The sequence below is a fragment of the Euwallacea fornicatus genome, chromosome 25 (assembly GCF_040115645.1).
Source record: "Euwallacea fornicatus isolate EFF26 chromosome 25, ASM4011564v1, whole genome shotgun sequence".
NCBI lineage: Eukaryota > Metazoa > Arthropoda > Insecta > Coleoptera > Curculionidae > Euwallacea > Euwallacea fornicatus.
Genome location: NC_089565.1, coordinates 1,909,764 through 1,925,746, shown reverse-complemented (window position 1 = coordinate 1,925,746; position 15,983 = coordinate 1,909,764). Strand labels below are relative to the sequence as shown.

At 33.4% G+C, this 15,983-nt stretch overlaps 3 protein-coding genes across 7 annotated transcripts in view; 2 read left to right on the top strand and 1 right to left on the bottom strand.

The window, feature by feature from the left end:
* Sec15 (exocyst complex component Sec15) overlaps positions 1–15,983 on the top strand; it is a 48,239-nt gene that overhangs the window by 21,768 nt on the left and 10,488 nt on the right. The window contains exon 2 of the mRNA XM_066296579.1: positions 12,163–12,201. Within this exon, the coding sequence (XP_066152676.1) occupies positions 12,181–12,201 (21 nt within the window). The 5' untranslated portion in view covers positions 12,163–12,180. The remainder of the gene's footprint in view (positions 1–12,162; positions 12,202–15,983) is intronic.
* LOC136346991 (cilia- and flagella-associated protein 57 C-like) lies at positions 379–2,695 on the top strand. Its single transcript, XM_066296591.1, has 2 exons — positions 379–1,737; positions 1,794–2,695. The coding sequence occupies exons 1-2, from the start codon at positions 600–602 to the stop codon at positions 1,928–1,930; spliced, it is 1,275 nt and encodes a 424-aa protein (XP_066152688.1). The 5' UTR covers positions 379–599; the 3' UTR covers positions 1,931–2,695.
* On the bottom strand, positions 6,857–14,577 carry Ankle2 (ankyrin repeat and LEM domain-containing protein 2). Of its 5 annotated transcripts, none has more exons than XM_066296575.1 (11): positions 14,337–14,576; positions 13,757–14,246; positions 13,390–13,701; positions 12,161–12,316; positions 11,567–12,103; positions 10,360–10,538; positions 9,292–9,475; positions 9,043–9,230; positions 8,724–8,984; positions 7,397–7,534; positions 6,857–7,339 (listed from the first exon to the last, which is right to left on the bottom strand). In XM_066296575.1, exons 2-11 carry the CDS (start codon positions 14,213–14,215, stop codon positions 7,204–7,206), a joined length of 2,550 nt encoding a protein of 849 aa, XP_066152672.1. In that variant the 5' UTR covers positions 14,216–14,246; positions 14,337–14,576; the 3' UTR covers positions 6,857–7,203. The 5 variants fall into 5 exon arrangements, with proteins under 5 accessions (XP_066152672.1, XP_066152673.1, XP_066152674.1 ...); XM_066296576.1 differs by having other exon boundaries at positions 13,757–14,238; XM_066296577.1 differs by having other exon boundaries at positions 8,724–8,981; positions 13,757–14,577.

The following is a 15,983-nucleotide window of genomic DNA, read 5'->3' as shown; positions in this document are numbered from 1 at the left end:
AAACCCTAGACAATATATAAAAAATGTAATATGCAACCACCAACTGCCTTGTTAACTACCTGTTCTGAATCTAAAGACACATGAATATAACGCATTTTATTTCCGTAGAGTGAGAAAGGACATTACACTTCGAATTTCGGTATTTATACTCCTCTTTTATTCCCTTTTGAGTTTTGTTCCTTCGCCTTTCCTGATACTTTCGCCAGGTGTTGGTAACCAGAAACAATGTAAATAGTAATTATTAAAGTTTATGCAAATATAATTACTACATTTGCAAATATCACTGTTGAAAGCTATGTAGATGTTTAAATTATCTCCAGAATAAATATATCCTCATGTCAATTACCATAATGTTAGCAAGCTGAAACACGTTTCTTCAAAATCTTCTTCCGCCTTTAAACCTTTTTTTATGAGATATCGGTCTAATGGAAATTCTGGTTACATATCCCCATGCTATTATGAAGTGACTTTGGCAACACTGACGTACCTCAGATAATTAAACGTCATACGTCATACTAATTCAAAATCAAAATAACAACACGGGACACCTGTGTTGCAGTTCGGTAAGAAATTGATATTTAGAAAACTTTTAATATAAAATGGAGAAAGTAATTCCTGCAGTGCCCCAAACAAGCGAAAAATCTTTAAAGGAACTCTCCCCACAAGAGTTTCAACAAATATTAAAATCATGGTTTGATGAAAAGGGCCTAGTGCAAGACATGAAAACATATCTGAAATTTCAAATGATAAACATGTTGCAAAATACACCAATGGGTAAACAACTAAGTAGAAAAACCGTTCATACATGCTCTCTCCCTCAACAAGCCCTTCAATTAATTGTGGCAGAGTATTTACTACACTCTGGATGCAATTTTGCCTTTTCATTATTTACCTCTGAAGTAAACTTATCCAATGTATTTCCCAACACCAAAGTCTTCCTGGAGACTAATAGTCTGCCCAAGGAACAATGTAGATTTGATAAGGAGAACTTCGTCAGTATTTTAGAGTTGCTTGGCATACCAAAGCCATGTGAGAATTTTAAAAAAATATTTCATGAATATTTTGAAAATCATGATCACTCTTTGCTTTCATGTTTATTAAAAATTATGTCAAATAATGCAATGAACATTGAAGAAAGGGACCAGCAAAATGAAGAATTTACAGATGACTTCTTAAAGAATGTTCAACAACTGTTACAATCTTACAACTTACCTCAGAAAACTCATATTAACATTCTTAATAGTCTCAAAATTTGTTATGATTTAAAGAACAGATCTAATGAAGACCAAATCTTAAAGTTAATTAGTGAATTCAAAAAAGAATTGAAAATTAGAGAGTCTAAATTAGAGAGTTCTTACAGACGAAAGAAACACCTTGAGAAAAAAATTGATAGGTTAAAAAAGGAAAATCAAAAATTGAGAGAGAAGTTAAGGGTAGTTAAAGAAGCCCCTGTTGAAGTTCAAAGAGTTATTGAAAAAAATATCCCTGTGGAGTGCATTTTAAATCATTGTGACCAGAAATGTATTACTTTGAAAAAAATTTGTGACTCCCTGAAAAAAGAGTCTGAAGAACTGAAACATGTAAATAATACAAAAACTCAGGAGGTGACAAAATTAAGCAGAGATTATAGAAATCTTTTAAATGAATTTGGGACATATCTTAATAGAATAAATATGATGAATATGAATCTCAACTTAAATGAAGATGTTGTTGAGAACTATAATCAGGAGATGACAGGTTTGTTCAATACTATTTGCTTCTCTAATTTTACAATAGATTTTATGAAATTCTAGTTCAAGAAAAAAGTTTAAGTGATAGTTCTGATGACTGGACTGAAGAAGTGCTTACACAGGCCCGTCACAAGCTTAAGCTGCTTGAAGAAGAAAGCAAAGAATTAGATGTAAGAATTGATAATTTTTCAATTAAATGATGAGTATAAACATTGATTATGGATCATTAATGTCAATAAAAACAACTGTTAAAGAAAATTACTATATTAGCGTTTTAAGATTAAATATGAAAATAGAGCTATTTACATTCTGTCTAGGCACAACCAGTTATAAATATTTCATAAACTGAAGAAGGCAAGGTGAGAATTTCTTGGCCTGACTTAGAAATAGCAAAAAATCAATTTTGTTAATATATTTTGTCCTGAAATTCTGTTCTAATATCATTTCTGATTTTACAATTTGAAATGAAATTTTAATAAGTTGACTGCTCTATAAAGTGGTGTTAACAAAGCTGCCATGTCTGTCAGCTTTATTTAAAGTTTATTTTCCAATAGTCCATATTTTGATAGGTATAGTGAATATGTTATATTTGGACTATTGAAGTAAAAAATTTAGATATAATAACATTGCAGATGTAATATTTTTGAAACACGGCAGGGGATCTAATGGACACACTTTCTTTAGATCCAACTAAAGATTTATTGTATATAACTATAATTTTTTCCACATCTGGTAGTTATAAAGATCATTAATTACCAGGCATAAAAGTATGAAATGCGAATTGGAATAACCGATGGCGCATCAGCGCCACAAATAGGAGAAATATTGTTTTTTTATTATTTTCTTTTTTAGCTATCAATAGCTTCGCCTCTATGATATATCGAAAAAGTGTTTGCATAGTAGTGTTATACTGTACAATATGTCAAACTTTGTGCCAAATAAAGAGCATTCGCGGACAGTGTTAATTTTTTGTTTTCATTTGAAGAAAACTGCTATTGAAACATATCGATTACTTCAAGAGGGTTATAGTGAACATGCTTTATCGCAAGATACGTGTGAACAGTGGTTTCGGCGTTTCAGAAGTGGCGTTTTTAATATTGCAAATAAGGAATGCGGAAAACCACCAAAAAATTACGAACATGCAGAATTGCCAGCATTGTTGGGCGACGACAATGCACAAAAACAAAAACAACTCGCAAAGCAATTGGGTATTAGTCGGCAAGCTGTTTGCAATCGCCTATGAGAGATAGGAAATATTCAGAAGGTCGGTAGATAGGTACCACATAAATTAAATGAGAGATAAAAGGAGAAGCGTAAAAACACATGTGAAATTTTGCTCTAAAAATAAAAAAGAAAATCGTTTTTGCATCGCATCGTCCTTGGTGATGAAAAGTGAAAAAAACTTTTAAAATCTCAAGCATAAGAAATCATGAGTAGATCCAAGTGCATCGTCCATATCAACCGCAAGACTGAATCGTATTGGCAGGAAAACGATGGTTAGTGTGCGGTAGGACCAGAAAGGAGTGGTCTATTATGAGTTGTTAATGCCTGGTGAAACGGTTAATACCAAACGTTATAAACAACAATTGCTCCATTTTAACCGTTCTCTGCTGCAAAAACGATCAGAATATCACAAAAAGCAACACAAGGTCATTTTTCTTCACGACAATGCTACTTCACATACAACAAAACCGGTTCGTGGCACGTTGGAAACACTCAACTGGGAGGATTTACTCCATGCGGTTCACTCCCCCGTCTTGGCTCCTTCCGATTATCACTTGTTTGCATCTATGGGTCACGCCCTTCTGGAGCAGTGCTTTAGTTCGTACGACGATGTGGAAAAATGACTAGATGAATGGTTCGCAGCAAAAGGAGGAACCTTTTACTGGAGTGTCATTCACAAATTGTCCGACAGAAGGGCAAAATGTATCACTAGCGACGAAACATACTAGCCTTAATAAAATAACTACAGTTAGTCACAAAAGTATTCGTACATCATCCAATTTTGCAATTTAACGGTCATTTTGGGAATGCAATTAAAAATTAATATATGCAACATACGAGATGAACAAAATTATTTCCAATTTGCAACTCAGTCATTAAATATACATGGTGTTTCCTAAATATTCGGAAAAAATTTAGGGGGCTAGTCTCCGAGTAATTTTAAGAATTTTTTGTCCTTTGTCGATTTTAGGAAAAATGATTTATTCCCGAAGTACGAGGTCATACATGTTTATTGACAATGTTTTTTCTTTTTATTCAAATGGTTAAAATAAGCGTAGCAAGGTAGTGTAAATGTTGAAAACAACGCTAGCGAACACCTTGAACGTCATTTGATTTTAATACATTTCCAAATTTGTCTCTTAATCTTTTTTTATCATGATAGGTATTCGTATATAGGGTTTCCCCGAAATAAGTGCCATAATTTCATCAATAGTAACAACTTTTATCAAATAAGTTTTGTTTTAAAGTCACCTTTACTTCCGGTATTTCTACCTATTAAAACCAATCTATGGCACCGTTTATGGATTTAAAAAAAAATCCAAATAAACACTGGATATTTTGTTGATGTTTTCTTATCGTAAAGTTTTTTTACTAACCGTGAGTCAAGCTCGGTGCACCGGAAGGCTTTATTGTTTACGATTGATACGTGCCCTTTCTGTTATTGTGTTCGCGTTTGAAAGTATTGAGAAATTTTCGTGTGAAATGTCGCGTTTTACAAATAATCAATAGACTGATACGGTGTTAGCTTATGGGGAAGCCCGTGGAAATTCTAATCGGACTCGAAGGGTTTATACAAAGCGTTTCCCGGATCGTCCTACACCTAATAGGCGCACGTTTGTTCGTGTTATTCAAGGACTTCGAAATAGTGGAACTTGTGCAGGTGCATATCAAGGTCACGACAGACATCGACCTAATCGTTTTGCAAATGTTGAAAAGGAATTTTGGAGTGTTGAAAATAATCCTGGGAGATATCTATGCGAAGGATCCGAAATAGGATAAACAATTTTAGATGCCATAGGTGGGTAAAGGAATTGTAATAAATCTTTTAATGAATTGAACTGAAAAAGTATACATCTTACGCAAAAAATGCTGCTTTTTTTACGAGTTCTATTAAAGATGCAAATTATGGCACTTATTTCTGGGACACCCTGTATAGAGTGTGTCGTATTTAAGATGGAAACATCCCCATATTTTCGTTATTTGAATTTTTGCACAGTCGTATAGGTTGATGAGTCGCATCTTTTAAGATACTCAACTGATATCTGACCCGTAAATTCTGCCTGCTACAAATTCACTAACAAGGGTAATTCTCGATATTTTGCTTCGCGTTAGAGATATCGAAAGAAATTATTAGAAAAAGTTGTTCAAGAATATATTTTAACCCCATATACCGAATGTCGTGACAAAGTTCGCTTTTTAAATTTTTTCATCGTTTTGGTCTCACACAAAATTATTACGAGTTAATTTTTTAACTTGCTAATAAGAAATTCCATGGAAAGTAATAATTTGAAACAAGTGTTAAATATCAATCAGATTAAACTTTGAATTTATTGCGGTAAGTTCTAATTAGCGAACACGGAGTTCAAAATGCCTTTGACTTTAAGGGAAAATTTTGAAATAATCCGGTTGTTTAGTGATCATGCTCGTAGTAGCAGAGAAGTAGCTGCAGAGTTTAACTTGAAACATCCACATCGTGCTCGCATTACTCATGGAAAAACAGCCGCGGTAAATGTTCTTTTTAATGAAACTGGTAGTATTATTAAAATCCATAGGAATGGTCAACCTCGTTGAATAAACTCACATCTTGAGGATAAAGATATATTGGCCGTAAATGTAGCAAATCCATGCATGAGCCATCGAGATTTATCATCTCAACTGAATAATAGCAAGGATAACATCAGAAGATGTTTTGTTCGTCACAAGATCAAACCCTATAAACTGAAGTTTTCACATACATTGAAAGAAGGTGATGATAATCAAAGATTAGACTATCGTCATTGGGCCCAAGCTGATTTTTTAAATGACGGACATTTTCTGAAGAAGATTATGTTTACTGATGAGGTTACATTCACCACTAATGGGTGGGGTTATATCGTTTTAAAACAGTAGATACTGGGCCACAGATAATCCTCACTAGGTTATAAATTGTAAAGACCAATATTCCCAGAAAGTCAATGTCTGATGTGGGGTTTTAGAAGATCGAATAGGTCCTTTTTTCTTTAATCAATCATTGACTGCTGATCGTTTAGTTAACGTCTTCGATGGGGAATTTTGGGATGCAATTGAAAATCTTTCTCTTAATGTGCGACTGGATATGTATTTGCAGCTTGATGATGCATCCATTCGCAATGTAAGGATTGTTCGTCAGTGGTTAAATCAAAAATTTCCCATGCGCTGGATAGGAAGAAATAGTCCTTTTGAGCCGTTGTCTCTAAGGTTCCCCGATATTACACCTCTCGATTTTTATATATGGGGAATGGTAAAAAAATAAAGTTTATAAAACAAGTCCCAGAAATCGAGATGAACTTTGTGCCAGAATAAGACAAGCCTGTCAAGATATAAGCGTTCAGAAACTTAGAACTAAAAAAAGCAAAACTATGAATTATAAACAAAATCTAAATACGCCACTGGAATCTACACAAAAATCTCTATCCAACACCGTTTTTTACATTTTTAATTTTGCTATCTTTGCCAATAACCTAGATATCGCACGATTACAACGAAAATAGGACACTGTACAGTTGCGTGATTGAAAAAATGGAAAACTATTTTCTGTAATTTCTCATAGTTAGGCCAAGATTTTTTCACCTTATTCTCGCAAACCACTTTTTTGACCCGAACGAGGGAGGATTTAGAAAGCGGATATTTTTATGGGACTACGTACCACATCGAATTTGTTATTAGTAAAATATTTTCGTGTATGTGTACGACTTGACCGGCTATCGGTTTCTGTCTGTTTACGAGATTTTCTATTTGGTTTTTTCTAAATCCAAAAACCCCAATTTAATTTACTCAGTATATCTGTTAAGAACTCAACTTTTCATATTAATAGGAAATTTCTCAAAGCACATTGCATGTCGTAATATTTGGTAAAAAATCTTACTTAAAAAAAACACAAATGATAATATTAAAACTACGAATTGATCGCTTACAACTTCAGTATAAGCCTCGTCTTTAACGCTTAGAGCTCCTGTGCTTAGAGCATCACCCTTCGTCAGTGCATTATTCAAAATAAATTTATAAACAACATTCAACAAATTTACACTTTGTAAAATGTGATTAATAAAATTCTGGATACAACATAAAACAACATTCAACTAACAAAATCTTGTATGATTTCGGGGTCAGTGTTCAAAGGTCTTCTTTAAAAAAAATGTTGGTTTAGTTTTAAACACTAACCGCCGCCCACTTTTTAGAAGGAAATTTAGTAAGAATTCAAAAGTTTTTCATAACCAAACTAATGTCTTCCTTACTGATGAGTGAAGTTCATTTTCGCTTTAGGTGAACTGGCTCCAGTAATTCTCAACCAAGGTCGTTTTGAATTTGAGCTTTTCTCAGGAGTACCTGACTCAGGGGTAAGGAGTTTAGAGAAAGAATTAGGCCAACTGGAAAACAAGATTTCTTGTGATGATTCTCATAATAGAAAGTAACATACAACTTACGCCTTCCTTTCAGTCTCCTTGAATAAACTAATCAAATGGTGCCATTTATACACCTGAGGATATTTTGCCACGTCTATATCACAGTTCGCATAACGCAAGGCATTGAATACTGCCTGGTCAGTTTTCGTCGGATACGTACTTAAAAAAAAAAAAAAAATTTTACTACCGGTTCTACATGACTCCATAAATTGAACTGAAACTTAGAGATGCAAAGGCAGTTAAATGGACGCAACCTTCACTCAAAATTAGGTTAGCTCCTCACACGGTTTTAATTTTTTGTAACTAAGCTGGTCCTTTCACCTACTGATACAATTAAAAAATAACTATACATATACGGGAAGTTTCAGTTTTAATCCGTGTTCCTTCAGGGGGTGGTAAAGCATCGCGAAATATAACGACTTTGCAATAAGCCATTAGTAAAAAATAACATTCGTTAATTATTAACAAACATACAAGGTATGAAACTTTCAGATCGTTTTGTTTTTTGCAGCTCTTGCCTTGACTTATATTTGACTAAGCATAAGGTTTTCTACTGAATTCCAAAGCCATGCCAACATACGAAAGTATCGTATTTCGTGTTGCTTCTAGATATAACTATCCACAGCATTGAAGATCTCTCCACGATCTTTGGCGTCTCAAAAAACTATGATACTTTCGTTTATTCTGGCATATCTAGGAATATTCCTCACGGCTGATCACAGAAGCTTGTAAAATTGAACAAAATTTTCGAATAATTGCAAATAGCATGGCTGGAACAGCAACTGTCCGATTAGACGACATGAACTGTACTTCTAAATTGTGTAAATTGCAGAAATTGCATTAGAAACTAATTTGAATTGAAGTTGAATCTTTAAGAAATATTATATTAAATATAATATATTTTAAATTTAAATTTTTTAATTTTCACTCCAGAATTTGAATGTACAAACGCCAAGGCGCCGCCAGCTTTGTATGGATAGGTTGCGCTTTTGAAATAACGTATTATAGTGACCATTGTAACCGACAGCTTAAAAGTGGCATATTGGCAAAGCTCTTTTTCATTACATATAGGATTCTATAGTTTGGTAAATGTAGGTATCTTTGAGTCTACCTACACAACTGACCACTCATAAGATAACGATCATGACGTTATTAACGAATTCCTCTTTTGGGTCATCAAATATCTGTCTACTAATCTATTTTCAAATCCTTATCAAAATTACGATATCAAAAGCTATCTCAAGTCATCTATGATGTCAAGAAAGCACCTTCTAACATATAAATGATTTTCATTAACTAATTTACCTGTTGATAAGACGTCAAATTATAGTGATTTCTTTTTACTTACCCTACTAAAAAAACCTCAACTTTCGGAAGTTCGGCGTCGCTATACTGATCCTCAGAATCAGAGTTTGTTAAACTACGAAATTCACTGGGCGAACCCACAGGAGTGTAAAAATCATCCTCTGAATCAGATTTCGAACTGTCACTACTCAAGTTGAAACTCGAATCTCTACTGGCACCATCTACATGGTCTCCAATTTTAAGATCTTCCCCAAAACACAGCTTTTTTGAGACGTTTTGGAGATTGAACTTTCTTGATTGGCTGCTGAAATGTGATTGATCGGTACTAACCGTGTGCAATGAACAATTGAATTCGAGCTTACTTTTTACTAATGGGATAGTTCTTGAAACTGCTATTTCTAGAAAGGTTATTTCTCTTTGGTTTTCGTCGGTGGAACACGCAGTTACAGACCGCCAACCACTGCCAAGGATTAGAGTTCAAATCGTTGCTGTTTGTCGAGTTTTGTTCTAAAATGGCGTAGTCCTTTAATCTCGACAATAGACAAGCCACCTGCATTCCAAAAAGATGACGTAATTTAAGCTAGTAAACTAATTTGCAGCAAAAAACTTGCCTGTTTTCTATACATGGTGGGTTTATTCAAAGAATCTTTGTAGTTAGGACCCTCATCATCAGACGAAAAATAGTCTGATTTTTTTACAAGGCTTTCAAGAATTGTTTCCAGCTTATTCACTAGAAAACCATCATCACAGTCTTTGTAGTTCTCTCTTAACTTCAATGCTACTAGATGTGCTATTCTACAATAATTTAAAGGCATTTTCTAAGATGATTTCAACAATTAAAGGGATAAAACTTTAATGTTTATATGTTTAGTAATTGAATAAGTGATGAATTTTAACCCCTCTCCTAATTTTTCCTATACAGGATGTCTCGTGATAAAGTTTACAACAAATATCTCACAACTCTGTAGGAATGAAAAAAAATGTTTTAATAGAGACATGCAGAGTTGTGCTGAAGTTACAAATTGAAATGACAATTAAATATACAGGATGGGGCATAAAGTTACCACGAAAGAAACTCGCAATTTTTGAAACGATAACACCCTATTTATTTTTACATATTTGAGTTCCTAATCAAAATCGATTCGTCTTAGATTAGTTATTTTCTTGAAAAAAAATGGAAAATAGGTTCAAGGCTTGCTACATAAGAAATACTTAAAATGTTGCACAGTATTAAAAAATAATAAATAAATAAGGGGTTTCCATATGGAAAAATTGACCTTGTGAACGTAGAATCCAAAAATGCAATATACAGGGCGTTCCATAAAAAAAATGTAGTATCTTTTTTTTATAGACCCTGTATAAATGAAAATATTTTAAAAATGTATCTTATAAAGTCATACATATAACTGTAAAAAATTTTCGAAAAAAAACTATAAATAAGGTCGTAATCGTCCGACGCGCTCTTGGTGAACAATACTGTATAATGAAGAGATCTTTTAAAGAAGATAACACCCCACCCCTTTCGCAATTTGAAATTTCTGGTATGATAATGATGGAAGGATATGCTGACAATGATGTATTTGAACCCCATGCCAAAAGATGTCCCTCTTTAAATAATAGTTGATGGATATTAGATTTTTTCAACTTAGCAGTAACTGAATAATTAATATATAAAATACCTGGAGTGCACTTTTTGGAAATTCACCCCTTCAGCGAATCTTTCATCTGTCATGTAACTGTCAATAAGCAATTCAAGTAGTTTGGCATCGGTTTCCAAAACCTTGAGTGTGTTCTCGTACTCCCGGTCATTACAATGCAGCATGGTTAAAATACTGCTTATAATACGATTTGCAAATACCTAAAAACGTATAGATTTAAAAACTACCATTGCGAATAGTCGGAGATGCACAACATGCTCGACTGGTCGCTTCAAAAATGTATCGCACAAAAAGAAGCCAAGTTCAGTATTTCCCTTTGTGAATAAGAAACAATGCGTTTATCTTGAGCTTTCTTTGTAAATCAAAACAAACAACTACAACTAAAAAATATGATACACTCATTGTCTTACCATCGTGCACACCTCTCCAAATATAAGTTTTTTACATATTTACAACTACAGATTACATACTTGCTAATAAATCATCTTATATTATTAAGGTGTCTCATATCAAGGTGCAAAATTATAAATCCCAGATTTTACTTGTAGAATTAACAGATACCAATTTTATATTTTTGGTTTAAGGTTTAGAACTTACACTTAAGCCATGTATGCAACTCAAGTAAAGAACATATGTAGCAAACATTTCGAATCACGACTATTTCAAATTGGCGCATTGCAGTAAAAATAACCCAAAAGACACAAAAGTTTCCAAGCAAAATGAAGAATAAAATGACATCAATAATTGCTTGCAAATAATTTAAATGAACTGCGTTCAAATATTTCTGTACTATGGTCCAAGAAAGCACCTATTTGAGTGTGTTATTTTGGTTTTTGAAAATCGACTACCTCAGACAAATCTAGTTCTAACGTTTACCTTAAATTTCGTTTGTAACATTTCAATTGTTACATAGTTTATTTACTAATTCAGAAATTATGGGTCCTTAAGTCCTTAACTCAATCCAAATATCCATGTTATGGAAGAATTCTATTTCTTTAGTTACATGGTTAAGGTTAGTCATGGCTAGTTGATGTTAGTATTTTAGAGCATGGAAACTGCTGGTTAACTCAGAACACTCTGTATGTAGGATTTATTCTGGCGAAAAGCGACGCTACCATTTTAACTAACACCCGTTTTATCCTATGCACTACACCATTTACTACATTAAAATACTTGTAGTACCCCAATAATAAACTGTAAAACCTCATGAAGTCCTGCGTAGGCATACCTGACAAGCTTTGTCAACATAAATCAGTGGACGGCAACTTGACCATGAGTCAGTGGAATGAACGCAGCCATTAAGGATGCCCGAACTTGAGTCTTGTAACGTACAGGCTGAAAACGCATTGCAAAGCCTGGTTATGGGGCTTACCACGGTTTCTTGGTTGTTCATCAACGGTGAAAAAACCTCAAATGGCTCTTGTAAATGTTTCTCCTTATTTTTCAAATGATTTTCAAGCAAACTTAAGCCTTCTTCCGACGATATATCAATGAAAGAGTCAAGAAATTCCCAGTATTCTTTCCAACAAGTGTTGTAACTGTTTGCCAGTTGACTACCTATTCGTTCTAAACCTTTTTCTGGGTCTTTCAATCTCAGAGAAGACAAGCTATCTGAAAATGCCTTTTTTCCATCTGGGGAATTCAAATTGAGGGACCTTGGAGGTGTTTTCCAAACCCTTCGGAAATTTTCAGCGCCTTTTTTATCCATTGGACCTGCATAAGCATGAATTTCTAAGCGAGGACTTAACGGATCGTTGTTAAAAACCTAGAAATAAAATATTCATAAAGTCCTAACTTATTTACAGTTCTAAAATTTATTTACAGGAGGACTAGTTGGCGAAAATGGTTCTCCAATTGAAGCAGGTAAAGTATTATCTTCAGTTCTTAACAGGGGAACATAATAGCTATCGCTTAATAATTGTTGAATTTTTTTCTTAGTTGCAGCAGATGTTTTGGGATCACTTCTTTCGCAGATAACCTAAAATGATCAAATCGTTTACTATTTGCTATTCAGTACTAGTAAGCCATAAAATATTTTCCAGTTATCTCCTTTCTGTATTTTGACTGATATGCAAAACACGTTTAAGAGCGATTTTCGTGACTTACGTGACCAGTTAAATTGTAAAGAATATGTATTTTGATACTACATTAAAATGCCTTTTAAGACTGGCAAAATTCGAAGTTTTTTCAGACAGGAAAAAAATATATTTCAAATTTTGTTGTACCTAAATATCACTAATAAAACTATTGATTCTAGAAAGATGAAAATATGTATAACTACAAGAACAAAGAGATTGTAGCAAACAATATTAAAATATTTAATGGTGAAAAAATGTCATATCAGTTTGGCGAATTGTATTCATGTTTTGATGAGTTTTACTCTAAAATGTTGAATTGATTCAAAAGAGAGTACACCATAATCATTGAAACCTCTGAATAAAACGTAAAAATCAATAATTTCTGTTTCTGCATCTTTCTTTCATAGGTATTTACATAATAAGTAATGTAAGATTTTATATGAGGAAGGAGTTTTTGACTAATATACAATGAGGATAAAAAGTCATTTGGTGGTGTGTACTGTGGTTTGTACTGTTTTGTTTCATAAATATCTGAAGAACTGTTAAGGTTTGGTATAGGACAAGTTATATGAAACATAAGTAGAATTTCACTTAGAATCCAAATATGAAATAAAAAATAGGTGTTATAATTTGAAAAAACAAGCTTAGTGGTCATACTTGGTTTTTGGGTTGCCCTATATACATGAAATTACTATTTAAAAAACCACATTAAGTAATAAAAAGCGATGGATCCCAATGTTTTTCTAAAAAACCAACCCCTAAACTTTAAATGAATTTATGAAAGATTTTTGGTCCTCACTGTATACATATATCTGATCCCAGATAAATTCATATAGTGCCAGAGATAAAGGAATCAATCACATAGGTAAGTGATAACAAAGAAAAAAATAGTAGAAGGTATCATATAAATGAGATGGGAACAGGTAAGTATCCTCTTTGATGTTTATATTATGAAATATAACTTTACACTTACGTGTTCTGCCAATTTATTATGTTTGTTCCTTTTGGTTTTGTCACATTCAGGAAATGCCAACAAAACCTCTACAACTTGGTCTGCACCCCATTTAGCTGCAATATGCAGGGGTGTATCATTGAAGCCCTTATTTGGAGTATTTAGATAGAGATCAAGCAACATCTTGCACCTTTGCTCTGCATTTCTTTGACTGTCATCTCCATAAAGTTTTTTTATAAATTCTGGATTACTAATGGTTTGGAGAATATATTCACATATATCTGCATTTTTCATTTTTGCCGCTACATGTATAGCATTTAGTCTAGCTCCTTCCTACACAATAACCATCTCAGGCTCTGTTTAAAATTATGGAATGTCAAATATTTACCTGTAAGATTGACGGAGTATCTCCACTGCTTACTAAATACCGTGGATTTAAGTCAATGATCTCTTTTACATAGTTCAAATTGCCAGTTTCAATCTTGTTTCTAAAGTCTGTTAAGTCCTGTGGTCTGGGTGTTCTAAAGGGGCTTGCCTTCTCACCAACAGATGTGGGAACTACATCCTTTTTTTCCAAATCACCACCATCAACTAGAGGTATCTCACATCCATTGATGGAAAAATCTACAGCTTCATGGTAGAATTGGAAAGATTTAAAGCGGGCCTTCTTGTGTTTTTTTGCCAATTTCAAAACAGATTCTTTATCGTCAAAGACATTATACTCTCTGTTGTTTGTCTCGCTTGGAATGTATACTCCATAATATATTGTGGAAAGTTTGACCTTGTTCTCTAACACTCCATCTGAGTTGTTGGGATCACTTGTGTCTGTCCCCACATCTGAATCCATAGGTAACGAATACGCAAATTGATCTGCAATGCTAATATTTGCATGCCCTGAATTTAATTAGCAATAGCTAAATGAACGAGTCCTCCCTAGGTGCACTAAAGCCTCTCTTATGAGAACTTACCCAAAACTTAGATGTATTTGGCGAGAAGGAACATAAAATTTTTGGCAGGGCGTTCGATTAACACTCTTTCAAGAGCTTAACACCTTAATCACTGGACATTCACACATACATACATGTTCCTATGAATATTTATCCACGTTAACATTTTGTATTTCGGAATGTGTTGTAAACAACTTTTTTTCATACGCTTTTGACTTTGACACTCTCGACAAAAAATTCGAAGTGTAAGCTGCACGGCTTTAATTATTAAGACACGTGGCCAGATCAAAGCGGCAACGCTGCATTCATATTATTTTCATGTAGTGTCAAATGATGTTTTGGCTCTGGTTTTATAGTAAATTTTGTTATTTATTACTTTGTTATTTTACTTCGTGTTCTCTTTCTAAAACGTTAGAGAATTACACCATTCGTTGAAGGTAGAAGGTCGCTAAAATTAAGCCGTTAAAAAAGAGTTGGATATCAATGCTCAATTTAACTGTAAATTTGGTTTCAAGCTGCAATCGATAATTTTGATGAACGCAAATGAATTACTTCATAATGGCGGCATTTCCGGTTTTACCGGAAGTAGATATTAACTTGATTATTTTAAATACAACCCCCTAATTTTTTCGCCATTTTGAAACTTCCAATAAATTTTAAAGCCAGTTTATAATAAAGTGTCTCATACCTAAAATTGACCCTTTCTGAATTTCATTTCATACGCGCACAATCCCTTTGTCCAGCTTCCAATCTTACCATTGTATCGTTCGAATTAGGATTCGTTATTATTATTATTTTTCTTTGACGAATATATTGCTGATGATCTGCCTCAATATGTTTTAATTACACACTATTTAAAGCATTTTTTTATATAGGGTATACATTAAACATACAGTAAAAATTCGGGGAATTCTTCCCTATTCTAAGGGTATTGGTCCTTTGAAGATTTTTGAAAAACCTCATTGTTCCGAAGATGCAAGGCGAGAAAAATTTTCGACAATAGCAATATTTTATTACCAAATATTACATGTAAAAGCTCTTAATCCAGAAGAACTATTGAAAATGATTACATTAGGTGAAGTAGTCAGTGTAAAGTCCACCTTGACCAATCCATTTCTTGAGGAATTCGCTTCATTAGTAAAAAATCAGGGTTTGTATCTAGATTTCTACATGTAATATTTAGTAATAACGTGTTGCTATTGTCGAAAATTTGTTTCGCCCTGTATCTTCGGAATGAAGAAGATTTTTTGAAAATAATAAAAGGACAAAAGATTTTTAGAATACTTCAAGGAATAACTTCTTGAATTTTTACGATATGTTTAATGGACATCTTGGATATTTCATATCATTATTCTTGATGATATGGCGAAGGAACGTTCACAGATTTAGAATTAGTCGAAAAGCAGATAATAAACCAAATCTAATGGTTACAGTCAAGTTTATACAGAAATGGAAGGAAAAGTTTGCTAGAGAAACAGATATCGACTAAATCAGCCGTCCACAAACAGAACTAAAGATAACTTGTGGTTAGAGAAAATGCACCGTTGCCTTGTTGTCTTAGAGAATAGCCCCTCCAGTGTATAAGAAACTGATCAAAGGTATTTATGGATATAAGGATTACTCTTATGGACAAAATTGGGCATTTTCTGCCAAAACTTTTGTATACTT